We start from the raw sequence: 13,264 nt of genomic DNA, 5'->3' as shown, positions 1-13,264 counted from the left end.
TACAAGAGCCAGCCCAGATTAAATGATAGGAGGTGATTTTTTAGAGGTGTTGCAGTTACATACACATTTCTCACAGACTTCAGCTCAACCCTAGCACAAAGCACCTGTAAATCTGTCCAAATTTGGGGAAATAGGGGAGGGATGCTCCCGCCACGCTTCCCAAAACACTGAGTTTGTGGAATTTTATCAAACCACAGTACCAAAAAGGCAGACTTTGCTGCTGATTGCAAAGGTCTGCTCCACACCAAGGCCCAATTTGCTGGTTCCATTGGAATGCAAATGATGCAAAAGCCTTTGCAAGAGGGGAAAATTGTATTCCTTGGGCACAAAGGAGCCAGTGCTGCACCCCCCTTTCACACCAGCAGTTCAGCTGACTCCCAAAGAGTTACAGAGCCTCAATTTAGCCCTTTCACTCCAATATTGCTGCATCTGACAGGAAGGACAACAGGATCAGACACAGATGAGTTTGCTAAAAGTAAAGAAAATAACTAGATGCAACAACAGAATAAAGGCTGGGTATTCAGGGGTTTTATTAGAGAGGGCTGGGGGAGGGGGAGAGCTGAGAAGGGAGAGAAAGAGAAACACTTCCATGAAGTTCATGCTCTACTGATTCCCCTCAACCATCATCTTTTGATATCAGCCCAAAGCAGGGAGGGGACGGGGCTGGTAAAATGAGATTTATAAAAACTGATGTTTTACATTACTGTAAATGGAAAGGGGCTGACAGCACACATTCCTGCCTCTGCCAGGCTGGAATCCCCAAGTACATGGGTAGGGAGGAGAAAGGAAGAGGAAAGGTGAAATCTCATAGTTATCTGGGTATTAAGGCCAGAAGGGAACATTAGCCCATCTAGACTGACCTCCCCATATAATACCAGGCCATTAATTATATTTATCATGACAAGCACCGAGTTTCCATCTCAAGGTAACCAATTGCCAATTAATCCGAGTTAGCTGACATTTGCACATGCTTGTCTGGACACTTTTAAAGCCTTTGTTTCCCTGCATCTTGTTTGTGCTGTATACAGACTAACATGCACAAATATTTAGCTAAATTCAATTTAATTAGCTATTAATCCTGAGAAGCACCTGTCTGATCAAGTGTGGTGTAATCCCACTGTCTGGAGTTCAGGTGTATCAGGTCACCCACGAGGGATTGTCCCACCATTTCTTGCTCTAGAATTTAAGGCAGCTTTCAAATTAACCTTAAACAACCTCAATGTCCAACACACATGGCTATGGAGATCACCTATCAAATGGGAGCACTTATTTTACCACACCTATACAAGAGGAGACAATTCTGCTCAAAAATACTAAATACCACAAGCTAAAAGCCTTGGCACTCCGTGAGGAAGGGCAAGAGTTTTTTTTCCCCTGAAAACAGCCCAAAACTGCATGTTAAACAAATGTCTTGCATTTCTGCACCACCTCCCACCTAGAATTTCTGAACAATTCACAGATGGGAATGACAAAAGCCACAAAACACTTTCCTGGTACCTCTCACAGCCCAAATTCTGCACAAGCACAAAAGCATCACGGACCCCACGACCCGACCAAACATTCCCACAACAACAGAGCTCCAAATTCGAGTCCTGTGCCTTCTCTAAAGCCTCTCACTTCATGTCTCTCCCCTCTCACTCACTGGTACCTGCACAGACTGGCCCAGGAGCTGCTCATCCTCACTGACCCCAGTCCTCGCCCAAAGCTCTCCACAGCACAGGATCATTGCAACAAAATTCAGAGAAAAAGGGTCTGATTCATTCATTTATTTTAGTTGAGAGCAGAGTCTTCATTAATGTCAACAGGCTTTGGCAAAGTCCCAAAAAGAGCTGAATAGATTCTTCATTAGATCAGAGAGAAAAGGTGAAATTTGGGGACACCTGCATCCACATCCATTTAAATCACATTCAGCCCTGCATGAATTGACAAGCCCGATGTTTTCTGTATTCATAAAGTGTCCAGACTAATACAATTCAATTAAAATGAACTACCAGTTTTAAGTGGGCTAGATCTGATCACAATAATTTACACTCAGGCTTGAAACCCAGTTCTACTGTCACACATTTGTGCAGGCTCCCAGTAAAATCTTCAAAGCAAGAATATATTTAAGTCCATGATCTTGCCTAGCACCAATTAATCCTGTAACTGCTCTATGCCTCTGGAAACTGTGTAATCTGCCTGTGCCTCAGTTCCTCCCCCCTCCCCTGTGACACCCATCCTGCTCTGTATTAATGCATTAACATCTCCAGATGTAGGTATGGATATATTTTATAGTTTTAAAAGCAATTCAGGAATGGAGATGATAAGAAAATAATGAGCGAATTATTGACAGCTGATTCCTGCAGGTTTCTCTGAAAAATTCCAAGCCTGTGTCAATAAAGAACATTTCATCAGGCAGCTTTTCTCTAACCAGGTGTGTCCAACAACAGCCAGGTACAGGTGAGGAGTGAGGCAGAGGAGAGGGGGGGACACCTTGCCAGGCACATCTTCTCTCACAGGAAGTGGAACAGGGTCTCTGGTACCTAAAGTGGGCTTGATTTGATTAAATGTCAGTCTGTGCTTAATCAGCTTATTCAACATGACTTACCTGGACATTGCATAGAATGTAAATATATTTTTTTAAAGACTGGGATTAACAGAACCCAACAAAAATCCTCTGTTAAACACTGAGAACATACAAACATATAATGAACAGACACTAACAACAATCTATCCCTCTGCCTTGAATGTCTACTAAATATTGCAGAACCAGAAGAAAATGAAGATATTCAGTGTGAAGCACTCATACAGAAAGGTTTAATATGCAAGAATGTAAAACCAGAGAACACATGGCATCCTTGGAGGTCTCCTGCTGGCAATGAATGTAAGTGGGATTCTTAATCACAGCCCTAAGAGGCCTTGTCCACAAATGTGCTGTTTAGTCACAAGCCACAGGTATTTGTCACGGGAGCAGTTAAACCAACCTGCTGTACCCAGGGCCCAACACAGGGAATTGTTATGAAGGTCCAGGGAGCTCCAGGTGGGAGCACAGCCCTTTCCCAGCACACTGCCTGCAAAGGCACCTATTTCCACCCCAGAAACAGCCATTTCTGGGTCACTCAAAGCTTTAGGAACAAAAATTCCACAACTCCTTCATTTCCCAGAAGGCCACAAAGACCCGGCCTTGAGCAGCCCCTGCCAAACCCTGCAGAGTTTTCCAAGTTCTCCTTTCAGCTCTTCTTTCCAATAAAACTTCACGGAATAGCAACTGTTGGCTGCACCTGAGATACATAACATCTTAAGGGAATAACTTATCGCAGAATCACAGAATGGCCTGGGTTAGAAGGGATCTTAAAGCTTGTTCCACCCCCTGCCATGGGCAGGGACACCTCCCACTATCCCAGGTTGCTCCAAGCCCAATCCAACCTGGCCTTGGACACCACAAGTTATCCAGCAACTGTCTCTGAGCTGAATGAACCAGCTGCAGTAAATTCTGAACAGTGAGTTCCTGCAAACTTCACGTGTAGTTCCACACTCCTTCCCCCCTTGTTTCACCTTTCTTTTGTGCTTCCTTCACCACACCCCACCTCAAGCAGGGTGAAGGGCTAAGAGGTGCCCACGTTCTGATGTCCCACTGGTCCAAATTCAGGATGGAGAAGGAAAGGCAGGACTGGGAACCACTTTGAGAAAAGATGCACAAACTTCAGCAGAATTGAAGCAGCTGTACAAATTTTGGGTCTGTTAGCAGCAGCCAAGGCACTGTGCTGCAAGTTGAGGCTGCTGCCAGGCAGAGCTCCCTGCTGCTGCTCCATTAATCCATTAATAATCCAAGCAGGTTTGGGGATAATGGCCTTGCAAGCACGTGGAGCACTGCATTTGATTTTTTTTTTTTTAAATCTGATTCACTTTATTCAGGTTTATTTTCTTACTGATCACAAACCTTTGTGTAACTTCACCACAGTTCTATAAAGAGTAAATAACAGTTAATATTTGTTGTCCCCCCTTTTGTTCCTTCAGTGAGCAAATCCATCCTGACAGACCCTGCATATCTATCTTTTACCAAAACCACTATTTTCTCCATTTCTCTTGAAATTATCTTGAGTTTATGCTGAGGAATAGAAATACAGGATTCTGGTATTTTCTTTTAATCCACTGACAGATGGAGTCAAAGCCAAAAAAAAAAACCACCCAAAAAATTCAGTGAGCAGTTTACATTTCAGGGACCTCCTGAATTCTTGGGAAGTGAAAACATATACTTACAAAAACATACTCAACCATTTGTCCCTTCAAAGTCCTGCAACTTCCATCAGCTTCCTGCCTCCTGCAAAATCCTCACCTGAGTTTCTGCACATTTTTAACTCGTCTCACCAACTAAAAAGTGAAAATAGCATAATGTACTGTTTAAAAGCTGGAATTCCCAGCTCTTTTTGTGGAGCATAAAGTTATTAGTCACTGAAACATTCCCAGTTTAGTATTTTTAACAAAGAATTATAAAGAAAAAGCAATTAAAATGGCAAGAACAGATCTACGTGCCCGTACTGGGAAACCCAGGGCTTTTGTGGATGGAGAGATTTAATTTTTAAAGCTCTTGTTGCCTCCTTGCCCCTCAATCATTTGTGGTGTTTTGTCACTTTATCAAGATTTAACATAACAAGCCCCAAACCCTGGAACTGTTTAATTCCTGACAGGGGATGTTGCTTCACTTCCACCTCTTCTTTGGTTCTTCCTTGCCCTTGAGGTGATTTTTGGTGACATTCTCCTGAGATCCACTCCTAACCTTCCTGCCCCTTGCAAACATACAGTGAAATATGAATGGCAGGCAAGCAATCTGTGCAGAGACACAGCCCAGAAACTTGCACCTTGCACTCCTTTTCTATGTAAATAATGCAAGGATCCTGCGGGAACATGCCAGGGATTGGAATTTTTAATTAATGGGTCTCTTTAATGTGCAAATCAGGAGCAGATTGCAAATTCTGACTTGCATTGATTATGAAAAACATTAATTGAACGTGCAAGACCCCAAACAGAGGCAACATCTCAAGCCCTGGACTAGATTGGAAGACACAGTGCAGGAGAATACAAATATATCTTGGAGAAACAGCCCACTCCAGGAGGCAGCACCTCGGAATGCAGAGCTGGGGGAGCTCGTGTGTGCAGGGTAGGAAACCCTGGACATTTGTGCTGCATTCAGAGCTCAGCCACTCTGATTTCAGCACTAAAAACCACCCAGACTTTCTCCAAACAGGAATAAGCATGAGCTCCATGACCACAGTTCGGCCTCCAATTTGTATGTAAAAAGGGTGACAGGAAAAAATCTGGAATATAATTAAAGATTAAAAAAAAAAAAAAAAGGGAAATAAAAAGCAAGACAGTGCAAACAAAGCAATGCTGTCTCTTTAAACAGAAATTCATCCTATATAAATTATGGCCATAAACTTTTCCTGCAGTGCAGCCTAATTAATTCTTGTTCTATACACAAAGGGAAATGCTGGGTGACAAATGGGTGTGAAGCCTGAAAGCTGCCAGGTCTGCAAAACATTTTCTACTTCAATTTATAAGCAATTTTGCAGTAAATCATCTACCAGAACCTGAGATCTCAGGAATCTAAGACTGTCCAAGGCACGTTGCAACATTAAAAAAAAAAATAAATCATAAAAGATTACAAAAATAATAAATTAAACACTTGAGGTTTTGTAACCTCCAATCTCAAAACCTGGAAAATGAGCATGACCTTGCCATTTTCACTCAGACTTGGCTTTAAACCTGCACATGGAGGGAGCACTGCTGTCTACTCTTTAACACAATTATACTCAAGGCCTTGGGGAATTCCACCACCTCAACAGGGTTGGCCTAAGTGGGAGACACCAAAGAGGCAAATATAGGAAGGACCATTTTCCAATTCAAAAAAATTCATCCTTCCTGTGAGCACAGAGCAGAAACTTCGTGAGAAAAGGAAGGATTTGGGATAAGTTACTGAAAGCATTCTGGGGCAGCTCACAAGGGGATGTGAGGGACTCGTCCAGGAGCTCAGAGAGCCTTCAGCATCCAACAGTGTTCACCCACGGTCTGGAATTCTGGCACCAACTCATTTGTGCAACTCCAACACCACATCGTTTCCTCCTGCTCAGTGAAGGTGATGAAAGCATGCCAAATTTATTTCGTGGATTTGGAAAGGAGTGCTGGGGTTTCCCTGAAAGGAGATCATCATCCAGTCCAAGGCAGCATCAGTGTCCTGATTATCCCAAATCCTTCCAAGACTGAAGCACATCACGTACAGTGAACCACCTGAACACTCAGGATTTACAAAGGCCTGCCTTCACCTCATCTTTAAACTTCTTCCATGCACAATTCTTCCATTTTTTCCTGTCTGGGGAACGGGATCCTACCCATAAGCTGGTAACCAACTGGGATGAGAACTCAGGAGTCCAGAAATGTTTACCCAGCCCACAAATCACTGGTTAGAACTGAATAAAAAAAGCTTATTTTTATAGAAGCCACTAAAGCATTTGATCAGCTAAAAATTAAGACTTTTATTGGAAGTTGATTTATAGTGAGATTTTTCCCCCTCATAAATCAAGGTGTATCAATTCATGAAAGAACTTTAAATATATTATGATGTGTCTTTTCAGAAAGGACTTAGTTTGACCTCCTGAACTGCCAGGTCACAGCAGCTCTGTGAGTGAAGATGTGACCCAGCTCAGGGGGTAAAGCTGAGCTGTGATCAGACACAAACCCTCTCACAGGGACCAGCACAGCAAAGTGAGAGAGAAAAGGATCTGTGCCACACAACACCAACTACATCCCTACAGTCTTCATATATAAATTTACTCCTCATTTCATGCACTTTGTAACTTCTGGAAAAAGTATCTTTGCAGGCAGTGAAAGCTGCACACAATAATGTAGCTCATCAAAATGACTATTTATTGTAGCCTGCTTTATTGGATAATTACAGATTTTGTTTTAAAAAATAGCACTAAAAACGGAACATAATTTTGGTCCATTAGGGAAAACACTAAACAAGAGTAGTAGAAGCAGAATGTTCCTAAATTCATTACTTCCTGTCAGAGGACAGCACTTCCTGTGCTAACTTTGCCCAGGTCACTGCAGCTTCATTTTATTACTGTTTTCACAAATGAAATACAGAACACAAACCTGAGCTTTGAGGAATATCAGAGTGAACTCCTACAACTTTCCTGCCCAGATTACGACAAGAAGGAATCACTGAGCAGTTACCAACAGTGGATTTTCCCTCAGAGTTCTGGACAACTGAAGGATTAGCCTCTGCTGCACTCTGGACATTATACTCCATGTTCTTGGATATATTTTGCTTATGGGAAATATCAAAATGTCAACCATTGTTTCTGTTAAAGGTCTTTAATGATATTGCATTTTAGACCTGTAATGAAACATGGAGCTGGTGCAGTTTGTAATGCATCTCATTAAGAGCATTAATAACGTGTGTTTCACTGAAAGGTCAGCACAGCATTGTTGGGAGTTTGCCTTTTTGTCCTTAATCACTTCAGTCAAAGCAGCAGAGCCAACTTTAATATAGAAAGTGCCTCCCCTGCTGTAACTCCAGATAAGCTGATTACCTGCCATGTTCTGATCAGGTGTAAGCCATGAGATCACAGCCAAAACCTGCTGCAGGGGCAACATTCAGAGTCATGGGCAATGATGACCAAAGTTCCTCATCCAGTTTTGAGATGATTTGTGCCAGCTCAGGCCAAAATTTCTCAATCACTACAGGGTGTGGCTGAAGGGGTGGAGAACCAGAGCAAACCTGAGGGTTCAGGTGATGTCTGACACCCCTGATGTGCAGCACGAGAGGCTCTGGACACCACTACACGGTTTCCTACCAAGGGGGTTCACAGAGAGGGCTTCTTGGGATCCTCCACAGGGTGTTCACCTAAGGAGCTGAAACTCCTTAGGAGATTGGGAAAGCAGAAACAAAAGTGAAAGGGATAACCAAAATGGAAAGCTTTAAAAGGCCACTGAGCTTATCTCTGTTATTCAAAATCACTGAAAGAACATCCTGTGAAGTGCATTAATTTCTGATTAGTGAGATAAGGAAATAGAAGATTCTCTGTATAAACATTGTCATCCCTGTGGTTTTTGCCAGAAAACGACAAACATGTCATGGAGAAATGGACACCAACTGATACCTGCAGAATTTTAATTTATCCCAAAGGATAACATAACTATCTCCCCATGCATTTACTTTAAGGCCAGTAAAAAAAAGTGTCCAATTCTAAAACTTACACAGACCCACAACACACTGAAGCAAGTGCTTTGCACTTATCAACTGGAGCCTGTACATTATTATTTCATTATTATTTCATATTTCAGAACCTACTACAAATCTCACGAGATCGATATCATTAATGGTGATCCTCAGATATAAACAGATGAAGTAGCTCCAAGCTGGCAAGACATTTGCTGCTGATTTAACTGCAAAGCCCCTCTCCTTTGGGCTGAAATACTCCTGGTTAGGGCAAATCTTTGCATTCACTGACTCAGCACAAAGTTGGGACAAAGTGTCTCTGGACAAACCATCCCAACTGTGCTCTGAACTGCAGTAGTGAAAGCAATTATTTCCAAGATACAGCATGAAAGTTAAATTTGATAAACAAACTTCAATCCCCACTAGAAATAGAAACCAGAAATAGCAGCAGGACCTGAGATGAGGTTCACCAACACAGTGTAAGCAAGGACAGGCCACCAGCAGGGACCAACCAGGCACACACAGACATGGGTGATGGGAGACAATTTCTTTGTCTGGGATGGGAAAGAAGTTTGGGGTTTCGTTTGCACAGCACCTCATCAGTGATTAAGGCAATGAAAACCAACAGCCAATACTACAGCCATGTCCAACTCAAAGCCCTCACTTTCCCATTAGTGCTTCCCCACACAGCAAAACACACTGGCTGCAGCAGAGTCTAACCAAAGGAGAAAGGTTAAAGGATTCTTACAGCTCTCCACAGCGTTGTCAAACTGCTGTCCACCCTCCTCTCTGAACCTCGGGTAGGTGTCTGGCTGGGGGAGCCTGTTGGCCGTCACCAGTGCCTTCTGCATCTTGATTCTTCCCTCCATTAGCAGATCCCACAGTGCTTCAGGACAAAGAGGAAATAAAGCAATTATTCAGCAACTCAAAACACTTGTGCCCTGTGAAGGACTTCACAGCACAGCCCTTCCCCTTTGGGCTGCATTAGTCCTGGTTAGGGTAAATCTCTGCATGCACTGACCCAGCACAAAACTGGTACCACGAGGTGTCTCCGGGCAAACCCCGATCCTACGATCCCAACTGCAACTGGAATCCACAAAAACAAATCACCCCTCTGCTTTACTGTTTGAAAGGACAGTTTGCACATGGAGGGCAGGGCAGACAGGAAGAAATTCCATTCAGTGCTGCATTTTGAATAGAAACAAAGTGATATCAGCAGCACTCCACAGGACGAGCAGTGTAGGAAGTTCCTGTCCCCCACACTGGTACCACGAGTATATTCAGCACTGGTTCAATTAAGTGAATACATTGGTGGATAAACACACTTCACAACATGAGCTTTTGCAGCAGCAGTGACACCAGCTTGCACAGCAGCCTTGGCAGAATGTTTGGAAGTGTCTGGGGCTGCTGTAGCACGCACACGCAGTGTGCTAACAGCATGTTAACATGCCAAGGTGGCTCCTAACACAGCTACAGTGTCAGCAAGGTGACAGCCTTGTCAAAACACAGAGTAAACATGCACAAACCTAGCTGGTTCCTCACAGCTTTGCCCTTCTCTACTTCTTCAGACTCTTGGCCTTTGGAGAAGGTCATCACCCCCCCATCGTCTTCACTGTCTTTGGTTTCCTTTGCATCGTCGTGGTTTTCACTCCCATATTCCTCCTCCTCCTCACTTCCTTCTTCCATGTTGGCATCATCATCTTCATTTTCATCTTCATCTTCATCTTCCCCTTCACTGCTTCCTGCATCGTCCATCCCCTCTGCAAATTTCTCGAAGTCTGTGATATTCTGGAAGCTGAACTTTGGTGCCTTGTCCTTGATAGATGGATCTGTCTCTTCATCATCATCCAAGTCATCCTCCTGGTCACTGCTGGGCTTCTCCTTTGCTTTAGTGCCTGCACTGTCATCCTCTTCTGAACCTTCACTGCCGCTGTACCAGTCATCTAGTGCTTCTTCAACTAATAATTAAAAGAGAGAAAAGTTATTTTCTTGTCAGAAAAACGTGCCACTTTGCAGGGTTCATCAGCAATAGCTCAGGTTTGGGCTGTTTGAGCCCAGTTTTAGCTGTGGATGATGTTACTCTTTGTTTGGGCTAAAAAATGGAAACACAAGGTCAGAGTCACAGAAAGATCCCTGCCCACATTTTCTGCAGCCAACGCTCAGCAGATCCATGGCTGAGCCTTCCCATCACACAAGGCCATCATAAGGAAACAAGGTGGTCAGAATTTTTATGTGCATTTTTAAATATGCCTTTTTAAAATGAGAATCTGTATTAACTTGTATCTATTGGCTTAAAAATGGGAGCTGTTTCTTTTCCCCCCCACACAATGTTCAGTCAGTGCACTGAACCTCACCTTATCTCTGATTCCTCAACCTGTGGAACTGACCTTCTCTTTGGAGTTTTCCTCTCCTTCAGGCCAAAAAATAGAGCCTGAATTCCAGGAAGGCACTTCAGTGTGTCCAACTTAATTCCACCTGTTTCTTGCCCCGTAACAGGGCCCTAATGTTTGTCATCTCAGTTCAGGTGCACTGGCTCAGTTCCATGCCAACATCACATTTGGAGTAGTTTATTAAAAAGAGGAAAAATGAGATTTCTTACCAGATCCTTCTTCAGACAGAGCATCTCCCCAGAGCTCTTCTTGCAAAGCTTTGCGAGATGTGGCTTTTCCACTGTACCTTTTATCAGCTTCCAAGAGAGAGGCTGAAACTCTTTTCCTTATGTTACCAACAGGCAAAATGTCATCTGAGGTTTCATCCTCAAATTTGTCAATCACTTTAGCAACAGTAGCTGTGGGAAAAAAAAAAAAGAGGAAAGGGGTGACTAAATTGAACTGAATTCCAGTCTTCAAGAACCAGCTGCAGGAATGAGCCAGAGGAAACCTCTCAAGCTCTACAAACAACAGTGCACTGGTGAGCTGGAGGGGAACATGGCCTCACACAAGAAGCTGGTTTTTAGGCTTTGAGAGGTGCAGGAAAGCCAGCACAGTAATTTCCAGCAAAGGGGGAAAAGGTTCCTGGGGAATCAAAGGCAGAGACCAAGCCTCACAGCTGGGTTTTGTGAGGATCAGCACCAGTCCTGCTTAGGAAATACCGAGTAAAGTAGCACTTCAGATCCAGCAGAGGAGATAAGACAGCTCCAGGGGTATTTTTCACAAAACATCCTATGATTCCTCAGTGATAACCTGCCAGCTTAACCTCTGCAGGAGGAAGGGAGATGTTACATTATCTGACCAATTTCAACCCTTTTTTGGGACTCTGGACTTCTCCATGTACAGGTCTGGTACCACTGGGCTCCCCTGCAATGCAGAGATTGACGTTTATTAACAGACACCAAAATAATCCTGCTGAATTATTTTTTTTTAATGAACATCACCTACATTCACACTTTCCTGGCTCCTCTTTATTTTAGAGAACAAGCATGAAGCACTGGACAAACCAAGCCTATCCAAGCCCTTCCATGGATCCTGAGAACAGTCCTTTAGGTGGAGGACTCTGCAAAGCTGGAATGCCTTCACTCACTCCAAACTCACAAATTAAAAGAGGAAAACGCCAATTCACATGCACTTTGGCCTCTTGCTATACACGAGCCACTAAAATAAAATACGTAAACATTTCAGAAAGGCTCAACAGAGGAAACAATTGTGGTTATTACTCTCCTTCATGCCCATCCCCTCCAGGACACGGAGCAGAGCAGCCCAGCCCAGAGAACACACCACCCCGTCCTCCCTCCCTGTTCTCGTTCATGTGCAAGACGCCCCGTTCGCCAAATTACAGGGTTAGCTCTGTTCGAGCAATCGAGCATCCAAATCGCTGAGTGCTCTTAACGCGTGTTCCGAAATGTTAATGATTCGCACAGAGGGAGACAAAAAAAAAAAATCTCCTGCTCGTAACCAAACCGACCAAACCTCACCTAAATAAGAGTGACTGCAGCTACGAGAGAGCGGCAGGATGGAATGGCTGGGCAAGAGGGGCAGAGGCAGAACGCGGGACTCGAGGGATCCCCCGGAATTCTCAGTCTTGGCACCACCGCAGTGGGAAGTTTTGCCCAGAGAAGCTGCGGCTGCCCCAGCCCTGGAATAACCCCGCTGCCGAGGTAACCCCCGCCGCGGGGCCGGGGGGCGCAGCTCGGGGTGCCCGGGGGTGCTGAGGGGCCCCGGCCCCGCGCACGGCCCGGGCCCAGCCCCGCACACGCCGCCGCCGCGGCGCCACGTGGGGCCGGTCCGGCAGCGCCCGGGCCGCCCCCGCCGGCCACCCCCCGCCCGCCTGGCCCAGGCCGCGGTGCCCGACCCTCCCCCGGGCCTCCCGCACCTTCCTCCGCGTCGTCCTCGGGGTCGCGCAGGGCGGGCCGGGGGTCGAGCAGCTCCCGCAGCTGCTCCGCCAAGGGCGCCGCCATCTTGGGGGGGGCGCGGGGCGGGCAGTGGGGCGGGGCCTGAGGAGCGGGGCGGGGCCGGGGCGGGGCCGGGGCGGGGCCTGCAGCCCGCTGGGTCCTATCGCCCGCCCGCCCGGGGACAGCGCGGGGCCGGGGGGACCGGCCGGGGACATCGGGGGGTCCTGTGGGGTCACAACTGGGAGATATCGGGGGGTCCCGCGGGGTCCCAACCGGGAGCAGTCGAGGGTTCCCGCAGGGTCCCGGTTCGGAGAGACCGGAGGGTCCCGCAGGGTCCCAACCGGGAGACATCGGGGGGTCTCGTCGGGTCCCAGCGGGGAGCGATGGTGGGTCCCATGGGGTCCCAGCTGGGAGAGATCGGGGTCCGATCGCCCGCCGGCCGGGAGGGATCGCGGGGTCCCCCCGGGTTCCATTCTGGCCCAGAGGGTCCCAGGACCTCGCAAGTGTCCCCTCTGTTGTCTGGCAGGGTCCGGGCTGGGGTGCTCGGGGGGCATGGCCAGGAGTGACAGTGAAAAATACCCCTCCAGAGCCTCCTTGAGCCCCCCTGCCCGCTGCCTCGGTCCCCCCATCATTAAAGGGGGGAACAGTGGTACTTGTGAACATCAAAGGGGGAGAATTGAGGTCTTACAGTACTGGGGTAAAGGTGATATAATAGCAAAATCCTGTTAAATAATATT

The 13,264-nt window shown here is 46.0% G+C and overlaps 1 protein-coding gene across 1 annotated transcript in view; it reads right to left on the bottom strand.

Moving 5' to 3' along the window:
- Nucleotides 1-12,606, bottom strand: part of AATF (apoptosis antagonizing transcription factor) — a 47,982-nt gene extending 35,376 nt beyond the window's left edge. The window contains exons 1-4 of the mRNA XM_027660319.1: nt 12,509-12,606; nt 10,800-10,988; nt 9,727-10,158; nt 8,949-9,086 (exon numbers count right to left, since the gene is read on the bottom strand). Of these exons, the coding sequence (XP_027516120.1) occupies nt 8,949-9,086; nt 9,727-10,158; nt 10,800-10,988; nt 12,509-12,593 (844 nt within the window). The 5' untranslated portion in view covers nt 12,594-12,606. The remainder of the gene's footprint in view (nt 1-8,948; nt 9,087-9,726; nt 10,159-10,799; nt 10,989-12,508) is intronic.
- Nucleotides 12,607-13,264: the final 658 nt, after the last annotated feature.

This window comes from Corapipo altera, unplaced genomic scaffold, assembly GCF_003945725.1.
Source record: "Corapipo altera isolate COAL_440 unplaced genomic scaffold, ASM394572v1 271, whole genome shotgun sequence".
Lineage (NCBI taxonomy): Eukaryota > Metazoa > Chordata > Aves > Passeriformes > Pipridae > Corapipo > Corapipo altera.
This window is presented reverse-complemented; position numbering and strand designations above follow the sequence as displayed.